This window comes from Typha latifolia, chromosome 8 (assembly GCF_019914945.1).
Source record: "Typha latifolia isolate L0001 chromosome 8, TyphaL0001v2, whole genome shotgun sequence".
NCBI classification, from domain to species: domain Eukaryota; kingdom Viridiplantae; phylum Streptophyta; class Magnoliopsida; order Poales; family Typhaceae; genus Typha; species Typha latifolia.
This window is the reverse complement of record NC_133093.1, coordinates 12,510,523-12,535,581: the sequence shown is the minus strand read 5'-3', so window position 1 is coordinate 12,535,581 and position 25,059 is coordinate 12,510,523. Positions and strand designations below refer to the sequence as shown.

Below are 25,059 nucleotides of genomic sequence, written 5' to 3'. Positions count from 1 at the left end.
TATCCTTTCAGCGATTTAATGACATTAATTATAACCTGTGCGATTATCAATCCAAAGCTTCATATTCCCAACAATATCTTATCAGACGTCGTGAAGCGTCATCTGTTTGTTTTTTTTTTAACTACTATTAATTGATTTGGTCTAAGAAACAATAAATATCACCATATTAGATTAATTTTAGATGTGATTTGCAAAAATATAGTATAGTTGGAAGGAACAGAAGAAGTGATTTCGTTTCCTTCTCAACAAAGCAAACCAAACCAACCAACAACTTGTCGACTTCGAAACTCTACATTAATCCACTGCCTCTTAGGACTAATACAAGGATTAATGATGGTTCTACTAAAAGCATTACCCATAACAAACCACCTTATTAATGGGTTAACAAACAAACAGAGAATTTTGTGTAGTATGGTCCCACAAGTCATCCTTTGGTCGGCCCTCCACCGCCGGAGAGATTCCTTCCTTTTTCTTATCCGGGAGGAGATACCAAGTCACATTTTCCTGAAGCCCCCACGTGTCTAATTGACTAATAGATGGGAGCAAAGTGTCGTTTAAAAATTAAAGTTGGCATATGTCATACACGTCACACAGCATTCCCATTCAATCATTACTTGCTCTCTAAGCAATTAAACTCAATACTTTGGTAAAAGCTATGTTCATTATTATACCACTATTAGTTAAAGATTTGCCCTTCAGAGTGCCTTTTTCCTGGCATTGTTGGGCCTAAATCTTCACGTAACTTTTGACATATCCCAGGCACAACTTTATTACAGTCTTTAGTTCTTTCCACCTCTTGTCTTTTCACGCTTCGGTTGTTTGTCCTGCATCGGAGAAAGCGAACTCCTCCAAGGCCCAATATTACGATGGGCCTCCATTGGGCCTTCATTTTATGGTAGGTGGGCCAACCATGTTGAACGACTGAAAGGCAAGCTAGATTCTAAGAATCTCCTATGCAAAGAAAGTGTCACGGTGGACCTAGTAGCGTATCTTTAGCAGTTAAGCCAGTAGAATTAAAGCCAACCCGCAAGAGTATTTTTTTAAAAGTAACTTTAAATATAAATTGTGAAGTATTTAGACAATATATACTTTTATTTTACTATTGTTATTATATATTTATACTATGTATCTAATACTGTACCAAAAGAGCCCAAAATTTTTATAGTTAAGAGAAGCAAATATATAATGCGAATAAAGCGCTCCTCCTAAAAGACCTCTTGCTTCTTTCCCTTTTGACCGCTTGCAGTTTGTTATACATATACCTACCTGATACCCTTCCATCTCTTACTCTCTCCCAAAACTACCCCTCTACACACTACCCCGCACCAACTCCTCTCTCTCTCTCTCTCTCTCTCTCTCTCTCTCTCTTTATTTCTTCTTCTCTCTCCTCCTCCAAAAATTGCATCTTTGCGATTCTTCTCGCGCTTGCTTCTCTCCCTCGCCTCTCTTCGCGCTGTTGATGATTCCAGCTTCTCCCGCATCCCACTGAGGGGGAGGAAATCCTAATCTCCCCAAGTCGCACGGTTTTCCGTTCTTCCAAGGCTTTTAGGTACTTTTTTTTCCAATCTCAAATCTCTTTGAATCCATGCCACCGCATTACCCTATCTCGATCTCGTTCGTGTTCTTTCTGGAAATTTCCTTCGTGCATATGTTTTAGCGGATGTGATTTGATCTAGGGTTTGATCTGGAGGCGTTGATCGCGTTGGGTTTTTATCGGTGTACTTAGTTTTCTCTTCTTTTTGGGGTTTTGATGCAGAGAAGAGGACGAGCGGATCGGGATTTATGTCCTTCAATCAATCGAGGGGAGATAAGAGCGACGGGCAGCTGAGGAAACCCGGTCGATCAGGAAGCTCCGGCCAGCACAGGGGATTCTCCAGCGGCGGGAAGGGCGGCGGCGGTGGTGGCAGCGGTGGCGCCCCTCCTCCTCCGCTTTCCTCCACCTCTTCTTCTTCGTCATCGATTCTGCCTTCGCTGTCTTCGAACCGAAGGTGCCGCCTTTGCTTCCTTATAGTAGATTTTCCACAGGCTAGGGTTTTGAATTGGAATTCTTGTTGGTTTATGTCGCATTGCAGCTTCAAGAAATCAGGCAACGGGCAAGGAGGCCAACCTAGGTTAAATCAAGGGGGCACGACCTCCGAGGCGAGTTCTGGGGTTACTGGTGCTCCGCCGCGTGCTGTTCAGAATGGTGCTTATAAGCAAATCCCATCACATGGTACTTGGTTTTGTTATCTTGTAAATTACTGTATTCTAAGGGGTTACATGGTTGTCTAACTGCTTTGGGTACTGAAAGATTTCGTCTTTCTCATCAAGGCTTTATGTTTTTGCTCGTGTCTTGGCTTTTGGTAGATGCACCAGCCAGAGCTGCCGGAAAACCAGTCGATATGCCTCTGCCTAGGACTTCTGCTAATGCTGTTCCTAGGGGTTCTTCATCATCTCATCCTGCTGGTGGAGCTCTAGCTTCTTCATCAGCTTCCACACCACCTAAAGGTTTGTTTTCTGGTTGATTGTGCACATCTGTCTACTAGTTTTGGCAGGCGGTTTTCAGGACGCCCTTTTGAAGATGATATTTCATGCAATGATATGGCTCCGCAAAGATTTGCTAAACTTTCATGGCTCATAGGGCTGTAGGAAAAGTTGTGTTTTGTAGTAACAATTTTCTTGCTTTATTGTGATATCATTTTCAGGGGATTCGTCCAGGTCATTTACCCTTCAGTTTGGGAGTATAAGTCCTGGGATCATGAATGGAATGCAAGTACGTAGTTGCTTCATCTCTTCTGTAATTTGCAAATTTTGTATGTTTGGTTTGTGTCCTCAAGTTTCCAATGATACATTACATGTACATGAATATGTTAGCCATGCTTCTCACAGATTCCTGCACGGACAAGCTCCGCTCCTCCAAATCTTGACGAGCAGAATCGTGATCAGGTATGCAGATTCCTACACGCGTCGGTTTTCTTCATCTGGTCATCCCTTATCACTTTGGTGGTATTTTGTATAGATTTAATATTCTTCTATTGGTGTTCTTGCACCAGCATTATCCCTGCAGCCACTCGAGTATTTCCACCTGGTTCCTCTAAACAATACCATTTTTGTTGTAATTTGGATGGCTAATAATCATACAAGTCGATAAATCTTGTTACTGGCTTGCATGTTCATGATATTCTCATTTGCAAAGCATTTAGCTTTTGCATTGCAATTGGCAGTTAGTGATTATTGTGCTCAACTTTGATTTCACTTGTGTTTTCATTTTGTTAGAGCTAATTCATCAGTTTCTTTTCTTCTAATGATTTCAGGCCCGTCATGATACATTCAGGGCCATGCCTACAATGCCTTTAGCCCCTGCCACGAAGCAGCAAGAACCACCGGTAAGAAAGGACACGGGTGGTTCTAGTCAATCTAATACTAGACAGCCTCATCATCCACCTCATCCTTCGCAACCAAAGAGGGATGTGCATCTCCAAGTTCCACCTGCCCCTACTGCTGCACCACCAAAATCATCTGTTGTATCTATGAATGAGATACCCATGTCTATCCCCTTTCAACATCAAAAGCGTCAAATTCCCATGCAATTTGGTGTTCACAATTCACCGATGCAATCTCAGGGTATCGTGGCAAGCTCACTGCAAATGACAATGTCAATACCTGTGGGTAATGCACCACAAGTTCCACAGCAGATTTATGTTCCTGGTATTCAAGCTCATGCTTTGCAACAGCACGCATTGATGCATCAGGGTCTGAGCATGGGTTTTGGGCATCCTATGGGTCACCAACTAGGACCACCTCTAGGCAACCTGGGAATGGGGATAGGACCACAGTATCCTCAACAACAGCCTGGAAAGTTTGGTGGCCCCCGTAAGACCACTGTGAAGATAACTGATCCAGACACTCACAAAGAAGTGAGTTTTGACAACTTGACTGACTCCCATACTGATGGTATTTCCTCGGGACAGAGATCTATACCTAATGCAGCACCAAAGTCGCAGTCTATTCCAACATTTTCTCCCGCACATCAGATCAATTACTATTCACCTTTACAACCAAATTCTTATAACCCTTCAGCTATCTATTTTCCTCCTCCTACTACTGTTCCTGTGACAAATATCCAGATGCCTCCAGGATCACAGGCTCCCAGATATAGTTATCCTGTCAACCAAAGTGGGCAGCCGATCACATTCATGAACCCGTCTGTTTTGAACTCAATGCCAAGTGGAAAACCTGGTCCTCAAATTCATACACACGGTGTTTCTGTCAACTTGGAGACCTTACCAGTGTCAGTCCCATCAGTTTCATCAATAATCTCACCACGTGGTAAAGCAGAATCAACAAAGTTATTAAGGTCAGCTGGAGACACTACTGTATCCTTTCATCAAACGGATACTGAGGTTGGTCTGGAAAGTGTTGTTCAGTCACCTAAATCAATTTCTGAAATGGTGGGCAAAGCTCCATTATCTACTGCCGACAGGAGTTGTTCTGCAGTACCTCCGGTGCTTTCAACAAAGCGAATGCAACAGGAAACTTCTTCATCTGCTTGTGTCACCTCTGTTGCAGTTGTACCAGCTTCAGAAAGAACTGATGGGAATAAAAGAGAACCTAATCAAATAAATGATCCTCTAAATGATCACAAGGAAAAGCTGAGTAAGGATGTAAGAGATGCCCATGAACAGCCTCAGGTATATATCAACTGTTACCCTCATCTTTTACACTTGTTAGATATTTTCTATTTTGTATTGCTGCAGGGAAAGACTTCCAATTGACATGTGGATATGGTTTCTTTGCAGTCAGAGACATCAGATTCTACAGAAGATGCTAAATCATCAATAGTTGTCAAGGATAGCGTTGCAGCTGGTGGAACTACTGAGCAAGCAGCTTCTGATAATGCACAATCCTTTCTGGTGTTAGATTCTACCAGTTCAACATCAAACTTGCCAACTTCAGGTGTTGAAAATAGGATATCTTTGGAAGTTGGAACAGCTGAGTTTGGAGGTGTAGCAGTACCTGCCATATCTTCATCAGAACCTGATGAGGTTTCTGTTAAGGAGATTTATCCTTCTGAGACATCAACTTCTTTGAGTTCAGGGGCTGATGAAAATGTGCCAAACAATTTGGATTTGAAAGATAGACAAGGTGACATGTTGGTGAAGACACCAGAAGAAGAAAATCTGGCAGCTAAGGAATGCGGAGAAACCAAAGTGTGTAGTGAGTCCTCGCAGAATTTTAGTGAGACTAAGATTTGTCCAATTTCTAGTGCAAAAGAGACATCTGATTTTCTCAATTCTGTTGTCATGGCAAAGCAGGGGGTGGGGGGAACAGGGAATTATGAAGAAGTAAATTCTCCGAATCATGGAGTTGAAAAACACCAGCTTGATGCTTCCAAGGAAGCTGCCGAATGTAGATGTCAGGATGACAGCAAGATGAACAAATCAGTTGGGCCTGCACATTCAGATGATCCTGATTCTCTTAGTAATTCAACTGCAAATGTCTGTAAAGAACATTCAGAAAGCAGCCAAAATTCAGTCTTATCTGGGCCATCTATTGCTTCCGTGGAGGCAGCTCCTATATCTAATTTAGACAAGTCTGAGGGGGTTGAAAAGATGGAAAGTAAAGTAGTGGAGCTGTCTAGTGCTCGCCCAGATTCCTCTCTTCATTTAATACCCAAGGAGAAGATTGTTTTGGAGATCACTAAGGGTAAGACTACTGCTGGGAAAAAGAAAAAGAGAAAGGAAATACTTTCCAAAGCAGATGCTGCGGGGACTTCTGATCTCTACAATGCATACAAAGGTCCAGAGGAAAGGCATCAAAGTCAAATTGATTCAGAACACGTTGATAGTCCTTCTGGTGTCGATCTACAGCATGCTTCTTCAGATGAAACTGTAAAGGGTATTGATCTTGGAGAGGAGGACCGGCAGAGCAAAGTTGAATTAGATGATTGGGAAGATGCAGCTGATGTATCTACTCCGAGGTTGAAAACATCAGAACAGGGACAGCAGGTTAATGGAACAAGGAAACTGCCTGACGAAGATGGAAAAGAGGCTACAGATAGAAAGAAATACTCTAAAGATTTCCTGTTAACTTTTGCAGGACAATATACTAACCTTCCTGTTGGCTTTGAGATAGGATCTGACTTGGTTGAAGCATTGATGAGTGCTCTTGTAGGGAAATCATATGTCATCGATCGTGATAGGGGTTCAGGAATTACTCGGGGTGACCGCCGTATGGTTAGCAATACAGATGATGACAAGTGGACCAAATTACCTGGTCCTTTTAGCCCTGTACGTGATTCTCGCTTGGATATCAGTTATGGCTCTGCAGTTAGTTTTCGTCCTGGACAGGGAGGAAATCATGGTGTTCTGAGAAATCCACGTGGTCAATCATCCAGTCAGTCCAGTGGCGGGATTCTCTCAGGGCCAACGCAGCTAATAACATCCCAGGGTGGCATGCCACGTAGCGGTTCTGATGTAGACAGGTGGCAACATGCTACTGGTTTTCAAAGAGGCCTTATATCTTCTCCTATCACCCCCTTACAAGCGATGCATAAAGCTGAAAGAAAGTATGAGGTGGGAAAGGTATCTGATCAGGAACAAGCAAAGCAGAGACAATTGAAAGCTATTCTTAACAAATTAACACCTCAAAACTTTGAAAAACTTTTTACTCAAGTCAAGGAGGTTAACATCGACAATCCAGTAACACTTTCTGGTGTCATCTCACAGATTTTTGACAAAGCATTGACGGAACCCACATTCTGCGAAATGTATGCAAATTTCTGTCATGAACTGGCTGGTGCATTACCAGATCTCAGCACAGACAATGAGAAGATTACCTTTAAGCGGCTGCTTTTAAACAAATGTCAAGAAGAATTTGAAAGAGGGGAAATAGAACAAGCTGAAGCTAATAAGACAGAAGAGGAAGGTGAGATAAAACAATCCAAAGAGGAACGTGAAGAGAAAAGGATCCTTGCACGAAGACGTATGCTGGGAAACATTCGTTTAATAGGGGAACTGTACAAAAAGAAGATGTTGACAGAGAAAATCATGCATGAATGCATTAAGAAGTTACTAGGACCGCATCAGAATCCTGATGAGGAAGATATTGAAGCCTTATGCAAGTTAATGAGTACAATTGGGGAAATAATAGATCACCCTAAGGCAAAGGAACATATGGATGCATATTTTGACATGATGTTGAGGCTATCAACAAACCAGAAGTTATCTTCCCGTGTTAGATTTATGCTGAAAGATGCAATTGATCTTAGGAAAAATAAGTGGCAGCAGAGAAGGAAAGTGGAGGGGCCAAAGAAGATTGAGGAGGTTCACAGGGATGCAGCTCAAGAACGACAAGCTCAAGCAAGTCGGTCGGCCCGTGGTCCTGTCATTAGTTCTGTGGGAAGACGAGGACCACCTGCAGAATATGGTCATCGGGGATCCACTACTGCTTTGGCCTCTCCAGGTTCCCAACAAATTGGTATTCGTGGATTGCCTGCTCAAGTCCGTGGCTACGGCAATCAGGATTTCCGTTCAGAGGATAGGAATCAGTTTGAAAACAGAACAGCACTTCCACTTCCTCAAAGGCCTATCAATGATGATTCCATCACCCTTGGTCCTCAAGGTGGCCTGGCTAGGGGTATGTCCACTAGAGGGCAGCCATCAGTGTCAAATCTTACCTCACCTGAAGTTCCTCCTGTTGTTGGGGATCATCGCAGGATAGCATCTGGTACAAACAGTTATAATTCCATAGCTGACTGGACATCTTCAACCTCAAGAGAGGATACCAGTATGAGATACACGGCAGATAGGTTGGGAGCTCCTTATGGTCAACCAAGTCCCCAAGACCGTAATCCTCCTGCAAATCGGGATTTCAGAATTGCAGATCGTGCTTTTGATAGATCTGCACCATCTGTTCAACTAGCTGGGCGTATGCAAGGACCTTCTGGACCTTCAAGTAGTCAGGATGTGCAATCAGAAGTAAGAAAATTCCCTGAAGAGGTTCTTCAAGAGAAATCAATGTTAGCAATCCGAGAATTTTATAGGTATATACTTTTTCCTCATTGATGGTGATGCAAGACATGGTTTTACCATTCAAGAGTCATTACATTTTCATCTGATAGTTTAAAGTAAACATTGATATTGTTTTGCTTTCTTAGCATCACATCATTGTACTAGGATCTGTTAATGGAACCACTTAATTATACTGCTCAAAATTCTTTCTTTTTAACTATCTATTGTTAAAGATTCACAATTCATCCATCGACCAAGAATTCTATGGTTCAATTATTCGAAATGTTTGTTTTGAAAGCATGTCTATCAAACTCATTTTCTCTTCTTTTTATATGACCATGGATTCTTGGAAGTGATCTTACTTGGTTAAAAATGAAAGGGTTAGCTACCTGAAGTTTAGAGCTAGCATTCTATATTAAGTAAAATATCAAACTTTATTTACGGTAACAGTCACAAGCTTTAGTCCCAACTCAGTGATTTCCTTTACAGGAGTACATCGGCTGTTGCGATACCTAAAGTGGCTCCCGTTAGCTTGGGCTTGAGACTGGCTGTTGAAAGATATTGCTCTAGCTACTAAGCAGAGCCCCAATCAAACTTTGATTATTTATGAAATTTAAGATATTGCTGTTAATTGTTTATGTAATATCACGAAATTGCTATTCTCTGACTACAAAATTTTAGATATTACTTAAGAGGATGAATCTCAGACTCACCATTGCTTTTGCTGCTGTTGAATTTTGAATTGGAGCTTTAGGTACTTTAGCTAAAGGAGATGGAATATTAGCTCTTGCTGTCAGTATGGTTCAGGCATAGTTGGCTCATTGCATATAAGACATCAGTTCTGCAAAAACTTAAACCTTTTGACACTAGTTTCTTCTTATATACACTAGGTATCCTGTAGGTGCCTAACTGTATCAGAATAAATCCCTGGGAGTACACTGATGAAAGCATGGTTTTGCCTAATTGCTTTTATGTTATATCGGAATAAATCCCTGGAGGGATATTGAAATTATTTGAAAGATGATGGGAATGTTTCTCCAAACTGATAAAAGTTATCCATGTTCGTGCTTGCCATGCTTAGTGTTCTTTTTTCTTGGGGAGGGAATCTATTTTCAGATTCTGATTGTTTGGAATCCTCGTCCAATTTTGTTTAATGGACCTTTTTTTGGACCTTTTTTTGGAATATTCTTTTGATCATCCATTATACACATAACTGCAAAGATCTTTCTCTTTTACTGGAGCAGTTTAAGATATATGGCCATTTCTGGATTGTGTGTTTATAACCTCTGGCTGTGAATATCAGTTAAATCATTGGTTTGGGTCAAATTAAGCAACTTGCTTGTATTATCACTAAACAGGCCAGTATTATTTTGTCCGATAACTGACTTGGGCTTTGCTTTTTCAGTGCCAAAGATGAGGAGGAGGTTGTTTTGTGTGTTAAGGAGTTGAATGCTCCTAGTTTCTATCCCTTGGTTGTATCGATTTGGATCACTGACTCCTTTGAAAGAAAAGATATGGAGAGGAATCTCCTAGCTAAACTTCTTGTGAGCCTTTGCAAGTCTCGTGGCTTGCTAAGTCAAGTGCATCTCATCCAGGGGTAGGAATGACATTTGCATGTTCATTATTTGTTCCTCCTAACTTCTTTGCCAATATTTCCTGCTAACTGTTTTTTATGCTTGCTGTCAGGCTTGAATCTGTTTTATCTACATTGGAGGATGCTGTAAATGATGCTCCTAGAGCGGCAGAGTTTCTTGGACGACTTTTTGCTAAGTTTATACTGGAAAATATGGTTTCCTTAGGAGAAATAGGAAGAATGCTGCGTGATGGTGGGGAAAAGCCAGGCCGTCTCCTTGAAATTGGGATTGCATCAGATGTTCTTGCTGGCACCCTGGGGACCATAAGAACAGAAAACGGGGATTCTTTTTTGAATGAGATCAGGGCAAGCTCCAATTTTAGGTTGGAGGATTTCCGACCGCCGCATCCCATCAAATCAAAGTTGGATGCATTTCTCTAGAGATAAAGATGCTCTGCATCAGACAAGGCATTCATTTAGGTCCCTAGTGTATTTGATCCATAAAAGTGTTTTCTTTACCTTTCAGGTTTCTTATAATATATGGGGGGTGTTAATGTTCACCTGCGGGCGTCATGTTCTTCTTAGATTACCAAAGTCTGAGGTAGGATATCAACTGAACAGCTCAATTATGTTGCATCAGCGGCTAGGGCTTTTGATGATCACCCTTTATGATCAGAGTTAGCTGAGAATTTTTGATGCTGCTTTAATCAATATTCCAAGTAATTCATACCGATCCGTTTTTGATCTTGTAGTGTTGTGGATATTTCCCTATCATGGTAGTTCTGTCCACTTCTCCCATTGCTCCTTTTATGTTTGTTGCTTGCGTGATAACTTCACTTGTAGTGGTGCCATCGATGTTGGATGCATTTCGGATCTTGTAGCCATTGCCAATTTCAGCCGGCAAGATCTAAGCATTCATTGGGACTCTCCGTCTATAGATTTATCTGTATTACCGAGAGAGAACAATTTTATGTTGCAATCCTCCTGTCTGAGCACAGGCCAGCGTGTTTGGTTGTCCTACCTTCCCAGCACATTCGTCATCTTTCCTAGTATAATCAGGTATTTACTCTTTCTTCTAAAAAGAAAAAACTATAAACATTTCCGCAATCATTGCAAGACTGGAATTTATTGGATCAAGAAACCGTGGGTTGTAGTCCTGTAGATATTGAGTTAAACGGTATAGCCGGAAAGACGTCAGTCTAATTACGCTGAATTTATGATGGGTAATGACATTAGAGGAGTACTGTATTTGATATGCGAGTGGCAATTATTCCAGGATGAGGATGAAATCGACTATAACTTTTTAGAATGACAATGGTACCCCCTCCCCTGTCAGGGGATGTTGAACTTGACAATGGAGGAAGAGATGTACACTAAGCAGGGATATATAAATATTTGTTATTTAAGTGAGATTTTAACTGCAGTTGTTCTATATGCTTCTCGACTTTTCTTCTATTGCTTTGGGTTAGTCTTGTCTCTTCGATTCTCATCCAGGCTTCTTGCTTGCCACCAAACTCCTATCACCAACAGAAATATACAAAAACTGTGCAAAAATAGTTGTGTGTTGAACAAAAGCTTTTTCAGACTTAACAAGCTATTCCATGACAAACAAGTCAAATGGTTATAAATAAAATGATATAACCAACAATCATCTATCAATAAGCAAAATGCCCTCCGGTATCATCAACACATCAAATGATTCGGGTTACAACATAATAGACCGACCGATGTGAGGGTTTAAACTCTCACCAACACAACAGTCTTTTAAACAGCTCTATACACGCATTAAAGCGACAAAGATCTCGGTCTACTCATCATAGCAGTGCCTACCTAAGCATCGGCACTAAAATATTCACATATTACATGAAGCAAAAATTAAAAAAGAAAAGGAGAAACCTGCTTCAACTCAATCAGTTGTCTTCGACAACTGCAAGTTGCCCAAGGCAGAGGGATTTTCGTAAAGACTGCTCTCTAGAGGAAAAAGGAAATAACAACAGAGGGTGGAGGCAGTGGAAAGTTGCTTTCATTGTTCAAGTTAGTCTTCCCCCCCAATGCTCTATGCAGGCATTTATGAACTGACATCGTTTGAGAACAAGGCATTCTTTATTAGGATCAAACAATTGGCAATGGTAGGTCATCACCATTGGTAGGGAGTCTCTTTTGAACGGCTTTCACAGCAGCCACTCGAGCTGCATTGGCTGCCTTGTTGGCTGCTGCCACAGCCTTGTTCACCCTGTCATCTACTCGTGGGACATTGTAAGCCTTCTCTGCAGCCCTTCTCGCTTCCTGAAGATGACATTTAATCAGAAAACAATGCCCTTAAAAATCCCAATTATAGGAGAAACTGCTTTGGTGAATGGATATCTATGTAAATAGGTATAAGGCCTGATACCTGGACTGCATTAAGCACTTTAGAATGGTTAACCGCTATCGGTGATCCAGGGAGACTGCTCTGGGTGCTTAAGGTATCAAGGATGCCATTTTGCCAGTGACCCGCTTGTGTCTCTCCATTTCTAAATGTGTACATCCCCAAGCCTTGTCTTCTTCCCTCATGCCATGCTCCCTCATATCGATGCCCATTTGCAAAACGATAAACTCCAAAACCATGCATTTTATCCGCAAAATATTCTCCGGCATAGGTGTCACCATTCCTTCATAATGTAGAATAAGAATCAGTGACATTTCAAGTTTGAGACTTAAATGCTAGAAATAGCTCTCATATTAAAGTTAAATAGTTCAAATTAAGCATGCATCTCCAGGGAAATTACCAAATAAATTTGAAGAAACAGTCGAAAGCAGCAACCACGAAAGAATAGCAGAAGGTACGATAACACAAACGACTATTCACCAGATATATTCAGGAATAAACCAACAACTTAAAATGACAAAAAAACATAATATAAACTGAAAAGGGCATTAGAGAATCAATAATAGTAGAAAACTCATAAGCCTACAAACAGTATATGCAAAGCCAACTCAGAACCTGCAAAGCATATATTATTATCAGAAGTTCCAAGTACCAACCAATTATATGTTTCTCAGTTCCAGTGCTTTTGAAGATCATGATAGTGTGATACACAGTATAAATTGAGGTATATCTCATAAGTTTTGGGATAACAAACTCAACTCATGGTTGTTTAAGTGCAATTTTAGAAAATCTAGCTTGTTTAACAATCTTTGGAGTTCAAATCATGGTTGAATAAGTCTTTTATATTCAGCACCAACAACAAACTGCCAAGCATCATGCTTATGCCTCAGACAAACTGTGTAAAATATATTCTCACGAGGGTTCTATTTCCTTATTTTAATATCTAAACAATATATCAGACATTTTTTACATGCAACCAAAATTAAAACCTTAATGTTAACTGTTGAATGAGACTCCGACATCCCAGCAAATACTGAAACCAAACAGATACAACAAATAGGTACAAAGGCAGTTTCGTCTACATATTGTTGCTCACTCCAATAAATTATCCTAAAAGCTTAGTAGAAAGCATGCAGTACAGATCATATATATCACACAATTAATTATATGCTTAATCAAATCTGTTCTTAAATCCTGATTAAGCACTGCAGATCATATATTGTGCTAATTATATGGCGTGTCAATGTCTATTACCGTGATACCTGCTAAAGAAAAATATAACATTTTTGCACATTATCTGATATTAGAAATGACAAAATAATGAGATGTTTGTATTCAAGCATACTCGTCGGAACTTTTCATTCAGGTTTCAGCCATATACCAAAAATACAAACACTGTATGGCAGAAAAGGGACATGAATATAACCAAATAATTCAAGTCATTTTCCGTAGAAACTACAACAATTATAGCAACATCAAAACCTTATATCTGAATTGACTAGATCATTTTCTAGCAAATTGCATAGCCTGTATAACATGAATAACAAACCTAAATCTCAAGAACCAAGTCAAACAAGGAACACAAATTGATAAGCATCGAAGGATAGAAAAGAAAAAGAAAAATGTAACAGGTCTAGATCCTTAATATGTGGTTATCTTAGTGACCCCAATGGATGAAAGAAATCAAGAGGGCCTGTTTGATCCCTTACCTGAAATGGTAGTGTCCAAGGCCATGTTTAACACCCCACTTGAACTCCCCAACATATCGGCTCCCGTCCTCGCAGGTATGCACTCCATATCCATGGCTCTGCCCATTCGACCACTCTCCGGCATACACATCCCCTGTATAGAATCGGTACACCCCGTACCCGTGCCGGAGCCCTTGCCTGTACTGGCCCCGGTACCGGCTCCCCCGAGCCCATGTCTCCACCCCAAAACCATCATACTTCTCGTCGATCCAATCCCCCTCGTACCTCCCGCTCATGTAGTAGTAGTACACCCCGCTGCCGGAGCATTTCCCCCTGTGGAACTCCCCCTCGTACACGTCGCCGTTGCTATACCCCTGGACGAAGCAGCCGGATGCCGCGCGGCGGCTGGGATTAGGGTTCGCCGATGAGCCAATGGACCAGAGGACGGGCGCGTGCCCGCGGCGGAGGTGGCGGGGGAGGAGGAAGGCAGAGGAGCGGGAGAGGAGGAGGCGGAGGGAGGGAAGAGGAGGGGCGTGGAGGGTCAGGCAGAGGAGGAGGAGCAGAGCCGAGGAGAAGGCAGCGGCGGAGAGGAAATCGAGGAGGAAGGATCGGCCTGATCCGCCCCCCGCCCCGTCCCCGGAAGAGGAGAGGAGGAGATATAGGAAGGGGAAGGAAAGCAAAAGGAGCAGCCGGAGGCGGAGGTGGAGGCGGCGAAGAAGGTGGCGGACGGCGGAGCGTGTGGCGGCGGTGGGGAACGGACGTCGAAGGTGGTTTCCGGCGACGGAAGCGGCGGCAGAGGATGAGGTGGATGTGACTGTAGGGTTCATGATCGGTCGCTTGTGAGGGGTAGAGTGGAGGGCATGGTGATTAGGGTTAGGGTTAGGGATTTGGATTCGGAGGAAGGAAGGAGGAGAGATTGGGAAATCGGAGGACGGGGAGGATAGATCGAAGCTTTCCGTTCCGATCTGAGGCTCGGGCTTCTTGTGATGCATTTATGATGCCTTCGTCTCTTCTTCATGGATTGGAAAGGCGACCCCTTTTCTATCCTTTCCTTTGCCCCCTTTTTTTTTTTTTCTCCTTTTGCCCCCTCACAAAATTTAATATTTACTCCCCTTTTTCTATTTTCCTCTTGTAAACCTTTTTTTTTTTTTTTTTAATCATTTTAGTCCCTAGGTGATTGGTGAAGGAGTGGTGTATAAGAAAGTACATTTGTCTATAAATGAGGGGGAGGGAGAGATGGTAGTTGAATGGGAAGTGAAGACTGAAAGAGGAGGTGGGGTTGGAAATGAGAGAGGGGTTGTTTGGTCATTTTTGGGTTGAGGAAATGGTCACTGCGGTCAGGATTGGGAGCTTCCAATGTCTACCCGCCATCTTCATTGTTTAGTGTAGTTGAGAAGAAAAAATTAAAACCTTAATTAATAATTAAGGGGAGGATCAAAGTTTCATTAAACTCTAATGAAATAAAAACAAGAGAACTTATAACAGCTTCTTTTCCAACAGTTGGCTCTCAACAAGGGGCTGGCCATTTGTAAGTACCGAGAATAAGTCTATGCACACAGGAATAGTAGAACATGGTTTGGTTTGGAACGAGAATGGATCAATTCTTGCCCATTGCCCAACTATGTAGGGGGGTCTACATAGTTTGAACACTTCCATCATCCTTACTTTCCATTATTATTTTTTAAGATTAGAATTCAAGCACGAAAATATAAATATAAGTCATTTTACTCCATCTTGAATTGATATTCTATATATCTATACACTGTCACAAAAAAAAAAAAAACAAGAAGAATAATTATATGGAAGTTGTATTAATATACTGAGGATAAATAGTTGGTCCATATCACCCAATACTTTTGTAGTTTAGAAGTGGGCCAAGGACCAAAGTGTTTACTAATAATCAATATGCAGAAAAGAACAAGTGAAACAAGTCAGCAGTGCTTTGTAAATGACACGTGTCAAATTTAGAGAGTGACTGTATGAGGCGATGAGTAGATAGATAGTTGATAACGATGAGGACGGAGAATTGATCGCTGGTGAGGTGACTCCTCCCAATTTAATCGTTGTTATTCGAAGGTTTATATCTTAAATTTTAGCAAGTAGAGCGTCGATAAAAGTGAAATAAATTGGAATAAACATCCAATTTGAACAGAGAAGGCATCGCGTCAAAAATAATGTCGACAAAAACAAGCCTCTCATTATCTCATAGTCTCAATGTCATTCTCAGCCGCCTAAAATATCTCTATCGGAAATATTGCGACGTATTGTTTTATATGAGCGTAATCGTGATCAAATTCTGAGCTCAATTTAATCAAGTTGAGTTTTGTCTATCGATTCTATTTCTATATCATCAACCTCAACATTTATGCGGTTGTATGTGGTTTAAGTTTATTTATTTATTTTGAATTAGTTTAGTGAGTACTAAACTGATTTAGTGTTCAAATACTAGTTTAAGACAAAATAAGTTTACGATAATCTACTTAAATAAATTCTTCCATCAAATATTTTACATTTACTAACAAAAATATAAGATATATTACTTTAATCAACTATCGTTTCAGTACTTGTCTCTTTTTTCTCATCTCTGTTCTCCTCAAACATCATAGGCTATTTTAGTCAAGTTTAACGAATAAGAATAGCTAACCAGGTTTAACAATTAAATTACATCCAAACGCCACATTACATATATTATTGATTCAAATTTCTTTTTATAAACGAATATTAACAGAATATTCTCAGCTTGTGTTTAAGCAATAAACTATATAACCAAGGAAATTGAAGATTTAACACGTGACAATGTATATCAAAAACATTACTAGAAGAACATACGAAAAGAAGAATCAAGATGCACAAAGCTGGCATTGTAGATAAATGATCAGCAATAAGTTAAACTTGCTCAGTGGTCATAAACTCGAATAAAATTAAAAAGCTTGATGAATTGCTCAGAGAATTACAAACATATTTCCCATATTAAGGATTGGTGAGAGGCAGCACTCGTAATTGTCTTCTCAGAATTATAGATGTGCTCAATCACGATGGCTTGTGAATTTTAAAGCCAAATACTCTGGGAATGTACCGTTGAGATGGCTTCTGTGGCTTGAGGTGTCCATATGTCATCAGAAAAAGATGAGGAAATGTTGTCCCAAAGTAAGCACCATCAATATCTACACCAATGTCAAGAAACTGTGCAAGAGATAATAGAAAGTATCGTCTGTATTTAACTTTTAAAGTTCGGAGAAATGAAAGATGAGCAGTCTGGTTGCATTATACAAAGAAACAGGAAAATACAAGCAAGGGCATTTCAAAATTCAAATGATTCAATGACAAGAAGGTTTGTCAAGATTGATATAAAAGCTATAAGACGTACTACAAACGTAGGTAATTAGGTATAAATCAACAGAAAGGTATCAGCACAAAAGGATACTGCCTTGATACTTGGACCTTGGGTAATATATATCTTCACATTTCGGGCAATATATTTTCACTGTACTGGATCGAGGAATGTCCGATTGCCCTACTGGAAGACATGGTTGGCCACAGCAAAATACACGCGGACATCTTCCAAAGTCATAATTCTTGAACTTATCCAGCTGCAGGAATATACATTTGGAAAGCAATCACAATCATGACATGCATAGACATTATGAGCTTCAACAACGAAAACTATAGAATCCAGAGAACAACTCACCATTGCAGCCATTCCCTTACTGGTTAAGATGTAACGAACATGAATCAAACCATACAGCATCTCTGCAGCTGATTCAATCAACTCATTTTGTTCCTCTGTAAAAATATCACCTACATATTTACATATATTATCTGACTTGACCAAGTAAGGGCAACCAAGATATCACAGATGCAGTAAAACACAAAAGTCCCCTACTTTTAGTATCATGAAATACATGTACTGCATGATAACCTGTATATGTGTACCATTTGGAATAAAGCTCGTATGGATGGAGTTAGTACCCTACTGTTCAAAAGAGAGTATAACTGAGACAACCATTATGAAATGAATGTGATAGCTGGATAGCATAAAAGTGGAAACCCTATTCATGACAAGTCAAGAGTAGCGGCAGTTGAGGTTATATAGTTTGATAAAGAAGGATATAGTCACAGTTGAGGAACCACTACGAAAGTAAGAAAGGTGGAAGCTACATAAGGAAATAATTGTCCTCTGACAAAGATCTTTTCTCAAGCCATCCTTAGGTCATGCATTGATCCAATTGGTGCTCAAGGGTGAGACTAAGCATGGTCAGTTTGTTACGGGCTAATGTAAAATCTACATTCAACAACCAAGACATTTTTCTTTACATTATTGGTATGGGTTCAACAACTAAAATCATCTCATATATGTAATCACTAACTACAAAATCTGAGCTTTATGGAAACAATATTTCATATTCACCAGTGCATTTTGGGGGTAATTATGACATGAACTCTCTCTTGAAAACCAAAAGTCAAGCTTACCATGAGAAGATTCAATATCCAAGATCAGATCAAGAGCATAATCATAATATGGAACTTGATTGCTAAGCCCACAGAGGTTGAAATCATCTTGTATATACTCATCATCAACTTCACAAAAGAACTCATTCCCTCTTAAGTTACAGAACCATGATATCCAAGATGTGTCCTCTCCATCAGTACCACTAACATCTGACTCTTCAGTGTCAGTTTCAGATTCCTCTGCAACATTATAGCATTCAAAAGAAATGTCAGAAGCTACTATGTGGACACAAGAATATACTAATGAAAGAATACTAGAAGTACATAGAATACACCTGTTTAATTGGAGACTTGGGTTGCGTCTACTACGTGTAAGTAGATATAAACCTAAAAGAAGAAAGACTGAAAAACATGCAAAATTCAATTGCACTTACCTATAGAAGCACGCATAATAAAATAAGACCTAGTAATGAATATGCTTACAAAACATGAACATAATTCTCCTAGTAAACTGATGATTCAAGATCCCTAGGTTCCCCACAAATCTATCTCTCTGGATAGCAGCACTGACTCTTGACTCAACAAAACAGCTTCCACCTCCTACAATAGCCAAACAGTTAGATAAAAGTTTGTTGACCCCATCAACATAGTATCATATCAAACATCTTGTAGTCTTATTAGTTGTTATTAAAACATTGTAGAGAAAGAAGACAAAAACTGAGGTTATTAAAGAATAGAAATCATATCAAGAATCTTATATTTTCATACTCTAAATACTAAACAGTGTAGAGAAAGGTGGCGTGCACTGAGGCCTAAAATAAATTGAGGACAAGTTCTGAGGTGAATTGGTTACAATAGTTTGGGGCGATCCAACAAAGAGAATCATCAATAAGAGTGGTCCCATTCCAGAGAAGGAAACGCTACAAACAGAGGAAGATAAGGCATGACTTGGAATGTGACAACCTTAGTCAACTGGAACGACCTCTCACTCAAGGTAAAAAGGTAAATGCAGGAAAAGGGTTCATGCAGCAACCCTAACCAGGGAAATTACTCTTTTTGTCATACAACTCAGCAAGGAATAACAATATGCAAGAGAATTATAGCCAGAAAATCTCCAACTATGTATATTCTTTAACATAAAATGTTTGTGCATCATCTCAATAATCTAATTCAAGTTGCAAGAGACCATGGCTTCCTCAAGAGTGAATCTGGCTTTCGTTTAAAAGCTCTAACTTCCATAAAAAATGAGATAGATATAGCACCAAAAATATAGACAATTACAATAACCGTACAACTTATAGGAATAGTATGAAGCCTCAAAAAAGAACCTGTAAATCTAGAACTCATACGAAGTTGAAACCACAAAATTGAAAATACTGTAATTAAAAATTGCCTCCTATGCTATATAAAAATAAGAGTATTGTCCGCTCTCTTCATTAAATCAATATTCACAAGACTAATAAGAAAATAAACACGTAGAGCTAAGCAAAATTACCATCAGAGCACTTGTTCTTGGAGAGAGATATCTCGTCGCGGCGGTCCATCTTCTTCGCCGATGAAATCGACGGCACAAAGAGCCTGTCCTTCTCCTTTCCGTTGAATCCCCGGGAAGTAGACGGCGAGGACTTCTCTAAGTGCTTGTCCAACGCATCATTGATCCGCTTCCGGTCCAAGGACGCGATCTCCGTCTTCGCCACACCTAATCCTCGATCCCTGTACATCTCCCCCTCCTCCTCTATCCTCTCACCTCGATCCTTCCAAACCAGTTCAATCCTGCCGCCACGGCATAGGAGAGATCGAATCGAGCAGCAGACGTCGAAAAGATCGTACTTTAGGGAGATGGAGAAGAGATTAGAGACCGAACCCGACCAGTTGGGTAAGAGGAGCAAGGATTAGAGTCGAGAGCAGGAGATTAGAGTTAGAGTTAAAGGGGGGGGGGATGGCAGGGAAGAGACCCTCCTCTCCGCGTTTAAGATTCGTCGCTGGGAAATATCGACTATCGAGGAGCACGAGAGGAGAGAAAAGGGCCAAGGTCGAGAGGAGTGATTGTGGGTAATTGTGAGGAACGGCGAAGGTTAATCCTGTAAAAATTTAAATACTTGGTTATGATTTTATGAAATTATTAGACTTAAATTGGAACCTTATTAGTGATAAATATTCCACAGCACTCCTTACCAGTTATCACTAGATGATGTTAACAAAAAATATCAAATAATTATTTTATCCTTTTTGTAAATAAAGGGAAAATAGGAGGAGTATTCTCAATCCAATTATCCTACATTTGATTATATCTTTTCTGGGATATAAAATAAATCAACTCATTTATCTACTTCCAAGTTTTGAGAACATGGCGAGTTTCCTTTTCTTTTAAGAGTCGTAAAATCTTCAGACAAGTCACAGGGTAGTAACAAACAGTAGCACACAAGTTGCAATTCATTACAACTTTATCCAGAATAAAGCCGTTCACAGACAGACAGGAATAGCTACATTGCCAGTGAAATTTAGTTGGTTTGCAAGTGTAGTGAAGGCACACAAGGCATGAACACTTGCCACCAAAATCCAGTAACTATATGAGATACAGGACAAAAGGAAATCATTTACATTCAAATAAGGCCAAAAAAAAAAATCTTACACTTATCGACCGAAATTTCAGCTTTGTAAAGCACAACAACTAAGCTAAGACTCTTATATGAAAACTACCACATCATTCAAAGTTCAACAGCAGTAGACTTGGCAGGTTCCTGCAGATTAAAAGGGTAAATGTAATTCAACAACAACATTATTTGGATGGCAGACAAAGTTACTGCATAAATCTGATGGCACCTCGTTTCATGTCCATGTACTTGGTCAATTGATTCTAATACAAATGAAGAGAATGACTCAGACAGTCACGCGAGGACATCGTCAACCTCTGAGTTAAATACAAAACTGGGGAATGTTGTCGTTATGTCCCTGAATGTTCAACGAGCACAATGTTAGCCACCTGTAGATGCTATCTGGTAATTTTCAAGCCTACTAACCAAATCATCTTATTAGTTGCTTTAATGTCGCTCTCTAAGATAGTCATATTTATTGCCTTCATCTTAGATGATAGAAAGGCGTGAATTCTGGAGTATCAAAGTCTTACTTGAGATATGGAAGAGTCATTATCTTCATCAAGGAAGGATTTCGAGAAACAAAATTCTCCCACTCTGTTTTATCTATTTTTCCATCCCGATTCACATCAGCATCCAAAAATGTCTGTCCACAGTAAGATGTATTACTATAACTAACCATATATGCACGACAATGATAGAGTAAAGCTGAACTGATGAAGGCCCAAGCAGGTATAGCAAACCTTGTCCAGGATTGTCTCTACAGTGTCATCAGACAATCTCATTTCTGATTCACTTAAAAGGGCAACTAGCATCTGCTTGACCTATAGAGAAGATTTATGTTGTAAATCATCTTACCATATAGGCAAATGAGTTGGCTACATTGCGAATTTGCGACAACACCACACAACATATATGCCTTAACCAATAATCTTGCTTTAACTAGAAACAATTGTGTCATATCAGAAATAAATAAAGAACCGAGATCATCTTCACCTCTTTGCTTCTCACAATGATCTCATAAGAGAGCACATACCTCTTTGCTTCTCACAATATAATATTTTTTTAGTTAATATAGCAAATTAACAAATTATATCGTAGCAGAAAGCCACAAAATTGAAGTGTTAAGTTTTACCCTGTTCGTATAGAATAATGGAGTAAAAGATCAGAATATGTATATATCCTATGTACTGTATAATGGAATTGGATTTAACAAACATGTCATATCAAGAGTTCTGTAATGGTAAACCACCATATTCCAAAAGAAAGTTTTAGGAAAACTTTGAGATAGAAATTGGCAATAAAACATAAAGTACTGTCCGTAACCACTCAAAAAAAAAATTGCACTTACCTCTTTTCGCTCGATAAAGCCGGTTTCATCCAGATCATAGAGCCTAAATGAGACTGCAGTTATGTAAATTAGTAAACAGGAACGGTCCTTTCAGTATTTAATCAGCATCTTCCAAAGCAAATATCTACTTACAGTCCATTTTGTCTTCCTGAGGAGCATTTGGATGAAATACATTTAGAGCTCGAACAAAGTCACCAAAGTCAAGAACTCCCCTTTGCTTGACATCAAATAAGTTAAAGATCTGCATATGTTGTCATTGAAGACTTATACCTTTTCCCAAACAGAAACCAAAGCCTCAAATTTACAGAAGTTCATGATACCTTATACTGTGACATTTCAAATCCAAATCCACAACAAAAATTCATGAAGTTGACCAATGCAATTTTGTAAAGGAAAATCTATACAAGCAAGGAATGCTAATTCTTCATCAAGTGTAATTTCATAATCCAAAATCAAACTTGAAATTGAACTGAGCAACTGAAAAATCAATGAATTGGCCAAGCCCTTTGATGAAACTATTACATATTACGAGGTATACATGACCTTCCAAGTTAACATTATGAAGAACTGATAACTAGTTGTCCCCCTACCGTCAACAAGAGGCTTCTACTGTCTTTAGACATTCAAGCAGAAATGGGAGTGACAAGTTAGAATCTGTATTCATTATCAGAGATAGAGGACATTGTTTTATCTTTTGAAGTTGTCTTAAGAGCCATGGCAAACCAAGATCTGCTTAATTTGGCTCTGTTTGGAGCTTAGCACCAACTTGTACGAGACTGACATCCAATGGTAATAAATTGTTCAATACTTGAAGAGTTTTTAAATCGTTTTGTGCATGAACTGGTTCCATAAAATCTGGCAACACTTGGATGATATAAGGAGAGAAAATCCTTAGATTATACATACAAGCATGATAGAAATATGGGAACTATTGAAAACTAATTCCTAACGATGTTTAAACTCCTGACTAAGTTAAGAGAACCTCCGAGATGTGACTTCTAGCACAAGTGCAAGACAATTATGAACTATCTATAAACAAATGGCATCTCGACAAGATTGAGAAATTTAACACGGTATTAAATAGCAATGCAAAGGTTTCCAGAACATAGAATACCCGATCAGCAAAAAGATTTTCCTTTTTCCTGTTCTTAAACAACGCAAGCTGGAACTCTTCCTGCACATAAAATCATACATTATAAGGTCCTTTTAAATGAAAGATCTCACATTCTGATTACTTGAGTACATTATTTGAGAACTCATGCTGATGAATCACATAGCATATGGCAAAAAGATCACCAGACTAATGATACAGAAAATATAGGTCAAGATAAAAGGAAAAAAAAAAAGAACCAAGAGAATCTGAGTAGCTCAAGTCTGCCACAATTATACAAGACGAGAAGCCCAAGAGTTCCCTTCCTGGTCTAAGCCTCTAATAAGGAGAAAAGCATAATGAAACCACATATTGATGTTACCTTGTTTATCAACCCATCATCAATCACTGAACCGCTAATGCTCTTGAACAGCTCGAATAGTGCCTCAACTTCACTGACGCTGACTAAAATTATAAATAAGATCAACACCAGAATAGGTGAAGTTTCCAAATGAAACAAGACTTGAAAATATTCAACATAGGATAACTAATTTTCTCCTAATGAAATAAGAGTGTAAACAACATAGATGTGCAACAGTATGATGGTTGTTTTTTTTTCCATATGATGGATAATAGCATAAAAACAAGGTTTTTTAGAAGAAACATTAGACTAAAAGGAAAAAAAAATCTATAAGACTAACTATGGTTCACTGTTGAGAAATATCAGCCTCAGAATGCAAAGGATGAATCAACCAATTGCTCAGATTATTGGTAGGCAAGATCCGCGGAATTGGGAATTTGTAGATCACAGATATTGTTCATTCTGGGAACTCTCTGAGTTTGGTCCAGTAAATACTCAACATAATTCGACATACAATTGACCAATCATGCACACGCAAATACATGCTTGGCTTGTTCCTTTTAATGCTACAAAATGTCAGATAATCCTGTGTCAAAAGATAAGAAACTTGTGGAGGAAAATGTAGGATCCGACACCTAATCACTTCCCCTTCTCCGCAGCATTAATATGCCAATGAGAACAACGGAATATACACAAGACTGACAATTATCGAAACTGCCCTACTCAAAGATCAAATCTTTGCAGCGGTAAAAATTACATCGTGCCACGGGAAAACGCAAAGAATTAAAATCATGGTATATCTACTAGCACAAATATCGAGGTTTGGACACTTACAAGCCGTTTGGGAGGCAAGAAGCACCGGATCCTCGTATCCAGGGTACTGCCTTCGAGCCTTCGACTGAAAGCATCCCATTGACACCGACGGAGGCTTACTCTCCCAATTTACACATCACCACCATCTCCTCCACCTCCCAACCCAACCATCTACATGAACCTACAAATACCAATCAGTTTGGAGCTAAATTTGACCCAGAAACCACAAATAAACAAGAAATTTCCCCGAGATTCCTCGGATCCATTTACAAGAAGGAAAAAAGAAAACTAAAAAAGAGCGAGAAAATCCCAACTCTAGCCCTACCGGACGGAGCACACCGGAACCCTCCGAGAGAACACGGTTGAGAAGGGGGAGATAGTCGAGCCGGACGGATCGCACGGCTGCTATATTCTTTCCTCTTTTTCTTCGGATATTTTCGACGGCGGAGAAGATAGCGGAGAGATCGGCGTGGTGATCTCTGTCGTGGCGGAGAAGGCGGCTTCCTGTCGTCTACTCGTCTAACCTGGAACTTCTTTTATACGTATAATTATAGCCTGTAGGCAAATAATTAGACAGAAACTTTAATCCCCCTCCTCTTCCCTCCGAAATATATATAAGTTAAACACTCTAGCTAATCTTTCTTTAAAAAGAAAAAAAACGAACCATGACGAATCCGAATCGTACCCCTATCACTTTAGTAGAAATTTCATTAAATATTAATCTTAATTTCAAAGGAACCGAACACATGCCTTAGTCATAAATTTATGTTAACGTGACAAG

General features: G+C 39.7%; 4 protein-coding genes across 12 annotated transcripts; 1 reads left to right on the top strand and 3 right to left on the bottom strand.

Annotated features, from left to right (window-relative positions):
- Window positions 1–1,340: 1,340 nt before the first annotated feature.
- Window positions 1,341–10,308, top strand: LOC140793439 (eukaryotic translation initiation factor 4G-like). Of its 3 annotated transcripts, none has more exons than XM_073144914.1 (10): window positions 1,341–1,549; window positions 1,757–1,988; window positions 2,073–2,212; window positions 2,347–2,487; window positions 2,685–2,752; window positions 2,869–2,925; window positions 3,294–4,670; window positions 4,779–8,023; window positions 9,397–9,588; window positions 9,678–10,308. In XM_073144914.1, exons 2-10 carry the CDS (start codon window positions 1,783–1,785, stop codon window positions 10,003–10,005), a joined length of 5,754 nt encoding a protein of 1,917 aa, XP_073001015.1. In that variant the 5' UTR covers window positions 1,341–1,549; window positions 1,757–1,782; the 3' UTR covers window positions 10,006–10,308. The 3 variants fall into 3 exon arrangements, with proteins under 3 accessions (XP_073001015.1, XP_073001018.1, XP_073001016.1); XM_073144915.1 differs by having other exon boundaries at window positions 1,402–1,549; window positions 1,762–1,988; XM_073144917.1 differs by lacking the exons at window positions 9,397–9,588; window positions 9,678–10,308 and adding an exon at window positions 8,481–8,713.
- An 889-nt stretch (window positions 10,309–11,197) lies between these two features.
- LOC140794070 (uncharacterized) lies at window positions 11,198–14,791 on the bottom strand. Its single transcript, XM_073145906.1, has 3 exons — window positions 13,642–14,791; window positions 11,957–12,215; window positions 11,198–11,850 (listed from the first exon to the last, which is right to left on the bottom strand). The coding sequence occupies exons 1-3, from the start codon at window positions 14,610–14,612 to the stop codon at window positions 11,677–11,679; spliced, it is 1,404 nt and encodes a 467-aa protein (XP_073002007.1). The 5' UTR covers window positions 14,613–14,791; the 3' UTR covers window positions 11,198–11,676.
- Window positions 14,792–16,466: 1,675 nt separating this feature from the next.
- Window positions 16,467–20,154, bottom strand: LOC140794125 (putative casein kinase II subunit beta-4). 2 transcript variants are annotated; one of them, XM_073145995.1, is made up of 5 exons: window positions 19,565–20,154; window positions 18,091–18,309; window positions 17,309–17,418; window positions 17,045–17,210; window positions 16,467–16,784 (listed from the first exon to the last, which is right to left on the bottom strand). In XM_073145995.1, the coding sequence occupies exons 1-5, from the start codon at window positions 19,788–19,790 to the stop codon at window positions 16,651–16,653; spliced, it is 855 nt and encodes a 284-aa protein (XP_073002096.1). In that variant the 5' UTR covers window positions 19,791–20,154; the 3' UTR covers window positions 16,467–16,650. The 2 variants fall into 2 exon arrangements, with proteins under 2 accessions (XP_073002096.1, XP_073002097.1); XM_073145996.1 differs by having other exon boundaries at window positions 17,309–17,403; window positions 19,565–20,098.
- A 330-nt stretch (window positions 20,155–20,484) lies between these two features.
- Window positions 20,485–24,894, bottom strand: LOC140794127 (calcineurin B-like protein 1). 6 transcript variants are annotated; one of them, XR_012110065.1, is made up of 10 exons: window positions 24,604–24,894; window positions 24,300–24,459; window positions 23,487–23,569; window positions 23,129–23,188; window positions 22,147–22,255; window positions 22,015–22,067; window positions 21,407–21,487; window positions 21,197–21,309; window positions 20,893–21,021; window positions 20,485–20,810 (listed from the first exon to the last, which is right to left on the bottom strand). XR_012110065.1 is itself a non-coding variant. In XM_073145998.1 (9 exons), the coding sequence occupies exons 2-9, from the start codon at window positions 24,376–24,378 to the stop codon at window positions 20,958–20,960; spliced, it is 642 nt and encodes a 213-aa protein (XP_073002099.1). In that variant the 5' UTR covers window positions 24,379–24,459; window positions 24,604–24,869; the 3' UTR covers window positions 20,485–20,957. The 6 variants fall into 6 exon arrangements, 4 of the variants coding, with proteins under 4 accessions (XP_073002099.1, XP_073002102.1, XP_073002103.1 ...); XR_012110066.1 differs by having other exon boundaries at window positions 24,300–24,449; window positions 24,604–24,862; XM_073145998.1 differs by having other exon boundaries at window positions 20,485–21,021; window positions 24,604–24,869.
- Between the last annotated feature and the right edge of the window lie 165 nt (window positions 24,895–25,059).